Genomic DNA, 9,180 nt, shown 5'->3' on the forward strand with positions numbered 1-9,180 from the left:
AAGCAAACAAAAGCTAAACCTCTCACTGTAATACGACGGCGTCTCAGGCTTTCTTGGTCGGCTTGTCGGATTCACTACCCATTTTTAAATAAACAAATAACTATAATTGAATAAAAGTAATAAATGAAAATCAATAAACTCTCCTCTTTCCTACTATTAATTGTTACTTTCCGAAAATACCCTGCTCTCCCAAACCACTATATATAATATAGTTATAACTTGTGATGAAGATTTTTCAAAAATATATGATGAGTATATATATATATATGCATATTTATATATGTAATAACATAACACTTATAGCGTGACTAATAAACATTTTCTGTTAAGATTTTTTTTTATTTTTTATAAGGTCGTACGTACTCATCAAAATATTATATACTTAAGTTTAGTCTTGTGAAAAGGTGTGTTACTACTACAGTTACGGTAGTGCTTAATTTTTGGATTTACCCTAGGCTGACACGTGTACGGTTTCTGATTTTTCAATTTGTGGGGGACAAAACTTAATTATTCAAAACTATAATTAATTAACCCAAGTTATATTATGTAAAATACCTCTCATCTCAGGCATATCTGTGTATATATATCTCCCTATATATACTCTCATATCTCTCACTCTGTTTTCATTGGGAGTACTACTACTACTACTACTACTACTACTCATCTTCACGTTAAAGCGTAGAGCAGAAGAAGAAGAAGAAGAAGAAGAAGAAGAAGAAGAAGAAGAAAGTTAGTGTCCGTACAGTACAGACCACTACACTCAAGAAACTACGAGCTTCACCCTCTACTATATCAGGTACTGATCTCTCTCTCTGTCTCTCTCTCTCTCTCTTTAAATTTGCGTTTTTCAAAGTATATGATAACCCTAAAAGACAGTCCTTTTTTTTTTGGTGAAAAAAGAATTACATAACATGATTCTTTATTACTCACATGATCAGTCGATCGAGTACTATAAAAGTCACTGTTTTCTTTCTTCATCATCAACTTTCTTTAAGTACTACTGCTGCTCTTTTATCTTTTTCTAATATTCTCTCTGGTCATCACATATATATATATATATACAGATATATATACACCAACAATGCAAGCTGTGGCGAAGAAACCATCATCAACGGAGGGAGCTAGGATGATGGAGATCATCAACATCGACGGCGGCGGAGAATCGTCGTCGTCGTCGTCCTCCAGGTTGGCGATGATGGGGTTGGAGAGTAGTAGTCCGTACGAGATGGTGAGGCAGCTGGGGTCGTGCAACGCCGTGGTTGTGTTCAGCATGAGCGGGTGTTGTATGAGCACGGTGGTGAAGCAGCTCCTGTTCGGCCTCGGCGTTGGCCCCACCGTCGTCGAGCTCGACCAACACGTGGCCGGACCCCACATCGAGGCCGTACTCTTCGACCTCCTCGGCGCCGGAGGACGACGCCAGCCCGTCCCGGCTGTCTTCGTCGGCGGCAAGTTCTTGGGTGGCGTCGAGACCCTCATGGCTTGCCACATCAATGGAACCCTCGTCCCTCTCCTCAAGGACGCTGGAGCTCTCTGGCTTTGACTCTCTGTTCACTTCTTAATCACCCTTTCCTTACTATAATTAGTCTTTTTTCTAATAATTTTCTTACTTACTGTAGGATTATAAATAGTCTATAACTTATATATTATATAAATTAATATCTAAACTATTGGATGTGTAAAAAGGGGTGCTCAACACTCTCTAATCTCTCTAAGATAATCTTACTTTTAGTTTGTACCTTTGACTTTTTTTCTTAATTCCAAGAAAATAGAGATGAATTTTCATTTTTTTTTTGGCAAAATACATAGTTAAAGAAGGAAGGGAAATATATTTTAGTATGATCTGGGTGTAATATTGCTATAGTTTCATATATATATATTTGATGAACTTAATATATATATATATATTTATATTAATAAAGATATATTACGGAACTTGAAATGAGTTATTATTATATGTTATAATGTAATATTTCTGGGAGAAAATAAAGGAAGGTTTCATCAGAAAAAGAAAGAATCTTTTGTTACATTAATATCTAGGGTAAAATATATAGGGAGGTTGTGTGTATAAAAAAGGAGTTAATAGGGTCTTCTCGTACGAAAAAAACATTGTGTGGCAGAGGGGTTATGCATGCCTATATATATATATATATAAATTGCCATGTTTTTTACAAAGCTGATCGATCGATCGATCATGGAATCCTCTAGGAAATGATGAAGCATCGATATCCCTCCTGACATAATCCGTTGCTTTTTCTGTTTTTCTTTTATTGATTATATATCAATGGCATCATTCAAATATTAAGGACGAAAAAAAATATTTCTGATCAAAGAGACCCAAATTTATTTTTAGAAAATATGTGCAAGCTGGTGTGTTCCATATACATTGTATATCTTTTGAATTTGATTCCTTTGTGAAAGTCAGCTTTCTGTTGGAAAGATAAGAAGAAGAAAAAAAGTAAAAAGAGCATAATATGATTGATGATATTTTATGTTAAGTAAACACTGATATTAATATATATATACTGGTTTTCCAAATATTTTTACATATCTTTTTTATTTTTAATTTCCTTTCCCACATGTGCATATCGATATAGTGTATAAATATGTTGGACACTTACTCCTTCCCTATATAAAATTAATTAGTAATAACTTAATTATCATATATGATAAAACAATATAAAATATATAGTTAAGCTACACTACAGAAAAATAGGTCTACAACGGTAGATCTAGAGGTCGTCGCCAAAACGGCGTTGTTGTAGGTTCGTATGTGTAGCGACCTACAGCGACGACAAAATGCAGTCATCGCAATAGGGTTTTGCTATAGCGACGATATGTCGGTCACAATAGAAAATCATTTTTTGGTTGAACTGGGATATTGCAACGATATGTCGTACGTTACTATAGGTGGTTGCAAAATTTAAAAATATGAATTTCAAAAACTCCTACAGTGACCATATGTCGTCGCTGTAGGTTAATGGACCGCCAACATCTACAGCGACGACATGTCATCGTTGTAGAGTGTCTGGGTTTATATACATGCAGTGACGACGACATGTCGTCGCCGTAGGGTCACGAAATCTCAGATTTTTGTGTTCAGCGAGCACCCACTGCGACGACATGTCATCACTGTAGGTATATAATTTTGTTTTTAAAAAATTAATTAATTATATTGATGAAATTTTATTTAATAAAATATTAAATATTAATAAAAAAATAAAACCAATTTATTATTAATAAAATAATATTTAATATTAATATGATATCAAGATAAAAATAATTTTGTTCAACTTGATACATATAGTCTCCAAAATGTAAAAAATAACACAAAATATTAATAAATTTAAAAGAATAATATAACCAAACTAAATTTCATCTAAATTAATCTCAAAGTCGTCATCATTGTTAGGCTGCTGTGGTGGTTGTGGCTGCTATGGTGGAAATTGGCCCGAGGTTGGAAAGTTCGCCATCATGGATTGTATCATATTCTTATCTAAGTTCACAGGCTGAAATTGTGGAGCTTGGATGTTTGGATTTGTAGCTTGTATAAATTGTTGCATTTGTTGGAAGTTGTTGTTCTGGGTCATAATGGCTTGACTGGAGTGATGAACCATCGACTGGAAAACCTCAGCTAGTACCTTTGGAGGGCCAACTGTGGTGGATATAAATGGTGATTCCTTTGACTCTGAAGAGAATCTGGTGGCGCCTGAGGCAAAGGTACTAGTGCCCTTCAACTTGCGTCCAATACCTCAGTTGTGGCTATGACGTTGACCAAGTACCTTTGAGACAAATTGTGTCTCATCGACAAATGCACTTCCTGCTGAAGATTCAGATTGGAATTGGAATTGGGATTGTGTCTGGACTTCTTGCTGCAAGGCATCCTGCAGTTTAAAAATAAGACAATTAATACATAATATAATTAAATAATAAATATATATACAAAACTTAGAAAGTTACTTACATATGCATCCTTAGCATTTGTGTTCACCCATCCACGTGTCAGGTGATTGTGCATGTCATGGAACGTATCAATAATGTTGGGCAATTCCTTAGTCTGAAGATTCATCTTTAGAAAACAAAATGTAATAAAATATCGGTTAAATATTGAAATTATTATTAAGATAACTTAAAATATTTTAAATTATCTACATATTTGTATTTACCTTTTTAAATTGAGTAGAAGCATAAGAGGTTGATCCATGGAGACTTGGATACTTCTGTTTTGCTCTGTTGGCATCATTTGCCTTTGAGCGTGCCATGAACTATGGAGTGGTGAAAATGTCATCCAACTTCTGCCAACTCTCGTTGTCCGTGTCCTCTGGTGGATTATTTCTGACTGTCTCGATATCATCATACCCTCCATGTTCATCAAAAGTGTTTTTTCTTGCGACATTTTCTATCCTTGTAGCGATCTTGAAACTCTCGCTCAATGCCAGTCTCTATCAGTCGCCACTCAGGGAGAGCTCAGGGAAGAATGAAAAATTCCTTAAAAAAAATTAAAACTTGTTAGAATTTTGAAATTATAAAAAATATTACATGTGAATGAGTTGATAAATTTACCTCAATCTTTTGTATCAATCCTATCTTATGCTCATCTGGAACACTCTGCCACGAATCATAATATAACGACACATGGTGACCAATAAGGTTACCAATAAGTCTTGTGAACAATGTCCCAAATCACCAACTACTTTGTAAGTTTCCTCCTTCAGATCAAATTGTAGAGTCAACAGACTTTTATTATCATCGACGAGCTGCTGCAAATTTTTGGATTGAGACCGACCTCTTCTTTTCGCAGCAGCCACTGCATATTTTAATTAAACAATAAATTAAATTGAATAAAATAATTACAATTTGTCATTTATTGATAAAACATAGAGTAATTGTAGTGTATTACATGTCTCACAGGAAGTAGGAACCCACGTAGGATCTGGAGGAGGATCACCCGCTCCATCATCGCCATGAGAACGAGCAACAACAGTTGACATATCTTTATAGTTTATATAATTATTAACTTTAAATTTGTTATAAAATAGTAGTAATAAATGTAGGGCATCCATATTAAAATTTCGGTAATGCATTGGAAATTATTAAAAAACAAACATTGTTGAGAAAAGTCATATATTGATTGAAAAGTCTTGAAATTAAAACATACAATAAGAATATTCACAAGAAAATATTATTCCTCATCAATGTCGATTCCTACATCATCATCTGTACATTCTACATCATCTTCACTAATTTCATCATCCTCATCGTCATTGATGAAATCATCATCCACATCCAGAACAAATCGAGACGTTTCCCCAATTATGTTGGTGTGACTAGGTCAATCCAAATGTATAACCTCCAACTCTCCTAATTCCACAGTGAATACAAAATTTGATGAAGTATTATCATGCACGACATCAACCTCGTTATCATCATCGATACTTGGATAATCCCAAATCTTTCGATGAGTGACTTCTTCTACTACCCTCCAATTTTTGTTTCTTGAAGGATTTTCCAAGTAGAAAACTTGTTTTGCTTGACTGGCGAGAATAAACTGCTTGTTCTTGTACCATTCAGAATTAATCATGATACTAGTGATGTTATTCTTAGTCACATTTCGACCATTGCTTACATTGGTGTTGGAAACTAATGATGCCTTTTAGCATTACTCTAATAATAATTATCATTAGGAACTTTATATTATCATTAACTTTGAGCTCAATCCACGAGGGTGACAATAATTTTGCTAATACGCTATATTGCGAACAAAAAGTCAAAGCCTCATCGACAACATAACCCTCCGCTATAAAACCTTCAAGGCACACCATATTCCTGACATAATTTTTCAACTTCATCATATATCGCTCAAACAGATACATCCACCTCATGTAAACTGGTTCTTCGAGGATAGCTTCTTGTGGTAAATAAAGAATTAAATGAATCATTATGTCAAAAAAGGCTGGAGGAAAAATTAATTCCAACTTGCACAAAATTTGTATCATTATATCATTGACCACTCCAACCAGACAAACTACTACGTGTCGAAAAATCATTGATAGTCCATAGTAGTGTTACACGCATTCTGAATACAGTGTTTATTGCAGCGTCTCCGGTTTGAACTCCTTCATCCCATAATTCCTTCAATTCGTCTACCACAGGCCTCAAAAAGACATTCATGTCCTTCCCAGGTGATTTCGGTCCGAGAATCAATAAGGTCAGCAAGAATGATGACTCTTTCATGCACAACCAAGGAGGCATATTGTATGTGCAGAATATTACTGGCCACATACTGTAAGATAGACTCATATTACCAAATGGATTAAAACCATCAACAACCAAACCCAATCGAACGTTTCTAGGTTCTTTGGCAAAATCTAGATATCTGGAATCAAATTGTTTCCAAGCACCCCCATCAACAGGATGGTGCATCACACCATCTTCTTTCGATCGTCCCGTACTATGCCAGGTCATATTCTTTGTTGTATACCTTGAACCATAAAGACTCTTCAGCCTAGCAATCAAAGGGAAGTACCGCAACACTTTCTGAGTGGCTTTTTTCCTCTTTGTGCCTTTGTCAACCCATCTGCTCTCACCACATACAGGACAACTGTGTTTTTGGGAATTCTCATTCTAAAACAAACAACAGCTGTACTTGCAAGCATGAATTGATTGATAACCCAACCCTAACTTCCTCATTTTTTCTTTGACTCATAGTATGAAGCCGGAATCTTATTCTCCTTCGAGAATGCGAATTTTATAAACTTCAAAAGTTCATCAAATGAACTATTTGTCCATTTATTCATAAATTTCATGTGCAGCATCTTCGCCAAGAAGTTCAAGAAAGACAACCAAGTACAACCAATGTATAACTTAGCATTGACCTCTTGAACCAGGTCATCAAATTGATTCTTCGCACTACTAGCACCACCATCTGAAATTCATTCATTTACACCTTCTTCGTTAGTGTCTTGTTCACCAATAACATCATTGATGATGTCAATCATCTCATTTGTTACTGGAGCCTCACCGTCCACTGCTGAAGGCATATGAACTTCACCGTGGTAGGTCCACTTCACGTATCGCTGCAGAAATCCATATCTGTGTATGTGAGCTTCCACCACATCCAGTTTCTGACTTAACATATTGACACACTGAATGCGGCACCTGACTTCTTCCGAAGCATTCACATGATTCTTGGCCATTTGTATAAATGCTTGAAGACCATTCCAAAACTCATCAGAGTTACCCCGTCTATTAGTTATCCAACTCTTGTCAATCGTCATAACTGATTCAAGTGGAAAATAAATTATCATAATGTGATAATCATAAAAATCACATTTATTTGGTAATAATTTTTTTTATCACCAAAAGACTAATTTTTTTTTTTTAAGTAAATTATGATATTTTATTGAATCTTATGAATAAATTATTAAATTTTATGAATATATATTATAAAATTTAATAATTTATTATATAATTAATTAAATATATAAATATTTAATTATAAATTTATAAATTTACTATTAATGATTATTATTAATTTCCACTTTTTAATTTTTAAAAATAACAATAGAGTTTTATACTTGTAAAACATTAATCAAACACAATATATATATATATATAAACAATACTCAAGGCTCAGAGGTTATCCAAATGTGTCTCTGGCTAAGGATGATGCTCCACTACTTCAATCTAAAATGAAAACAAAAAAAAAAAAAATTCAAAAACACATTTCTACCAAATACTAAATACATAAATATATTAACAAAAAATTCATTTTAAAGGCTAAAATAGAAATAAATTGGGTTTATATTACCTAAACTTGGAAGAAATGGGCAAGAATCGGACTGGGGGGCGTTGGATTGGCGAGGGGCGGCAAAGGGACATCGGTTCGTCTCTAGTTATCTACACATTTTTTTATATAAAAAAGATATATATATATTTTGAGAAGGAAAAAAAATATCTAAATTGGTGTACAGTATATTAGCAAAATTATTGTCACCGTGGTGCATTGAGCTCAAAGTTAATCATAATATTAAGTTCCTAATGATAATTATTATTAGAGTAATGCTAAGGAGCATTACTGGTGTCCAATAACACATGAAAATGTTATTGGTGCAAACTGATAACGGGGCCCACACAATTTGAATTTATAATTAATATGAAGTATCACAAACTAATTATAGAGAATCATCTCGTATGTATTAGACACATTAAAATATCCAATATCAACACTCTTATTATTAGCTAACTAGAGGCTATAAGATACTATAACTACCTACAGATATTGTTAGAGAGTGATATATATATATATATACATTTATATAAAGACATGTATGCCATTCAAAGCTAAACAAGGTGGTTCATTTTAATGGGGTACATTCCAGAAATAAGGCAGTTGGTACGGCAGACTAAGGAGGAAAGAACCCTAGTACTAGTACTCGTACCATACTACTGCATGGAAAATGATTGCATGCTGAGAGAGAGAGAGAGAGAGAGAATTTTTATTTATATTTTTGATTTTATAATTTGGATTTGTGAGATATGGTATGAAATCATTTAAGAGATATGAAATTTGACCAGCAATATTTTTCCCAAATCAGTTACTGGGAATATAGACTGCATGTGATCCATCACATTTTGACCGTTTTCAAACTCGTGTTTTGACTCTTTGACTGTATGATTATTCCTTTCCAGAAATCAACATCTCTTCGATTTTCTATAATATTTCTCCTTTTATAAATTTTGTAGTTTATTAGTACAGTTAACTAATTATAATCTTATTTTGATTTTGGTTATTAATTAATTCTTAGAATATATATATTTTATATATACATATCGATGTTATTGCAATTGATGATACTAATAATATATATATTGTGTATGTTCACTAATAATAAATAATACAAATACAATGAATAATTACAACAAACTTTTGACTAAATGTTTAAAAGTCAACAAAATAATATTATTATTCCATCTGATCATCACGTACTAAAAGTTTGTAGCTAATTAATAGCTGTTACAAATATGAATGGAATTGAAGATTGTTATTCTTATTACCCCTTCATTTATGTATTGACGAATTTATATTTATTTTAAAATCTAAAATTAGAGAAAAGCATAAATTGTAATTTATTTATTATAATTCCATCGTAAAGTAACATATAATCAAAAGGGAATAATATT

The 9,180-nt window shown here is 33.3% G+C and overlaps 1 protein-coding gene across 1 annotated transcript; it reads left to right on the top strand.

The window, feature by feature from the left end:
- The first annotated feature begins 1,071 nt into the window (after window positions 1-1,071).
- LOC133801907 (glutaredoxin-C1-like) lies at window positions 1,072-1,659 on the top strand. The gene has a single exon (XM_062240130.1). It carries the CDS (start codon window positions 1,082-1,084, stop codon window positions 1,538-1,540), a length of 459 nt encoding a protein of 152 aa, XP_062096114.1. The 5' UTR covers window positions 1,072-1,081; the 3' UTR covers window positions 1,541-1,659.
- The last annotated feature ends 7,521 nt before the right edge of the window (window positions 1,660-9,180 follow it).

The sequence above is a fragment of the Humulus lupulus genome, chromosome 9, assembly GCF_963169125.1.
Source record: "Humulus lupulus chromosome 9, drHumLupu1.1, whole genome shotgun sequence".
In the NCBI taxonomy this organism is placed as follows: domain Eukaryota; kingdom Viridiplantae; phylum Streptophyta; class Magnoliopsida; order Rosales; family Cannabaceae; genus Humulus; species Humulus lupulus.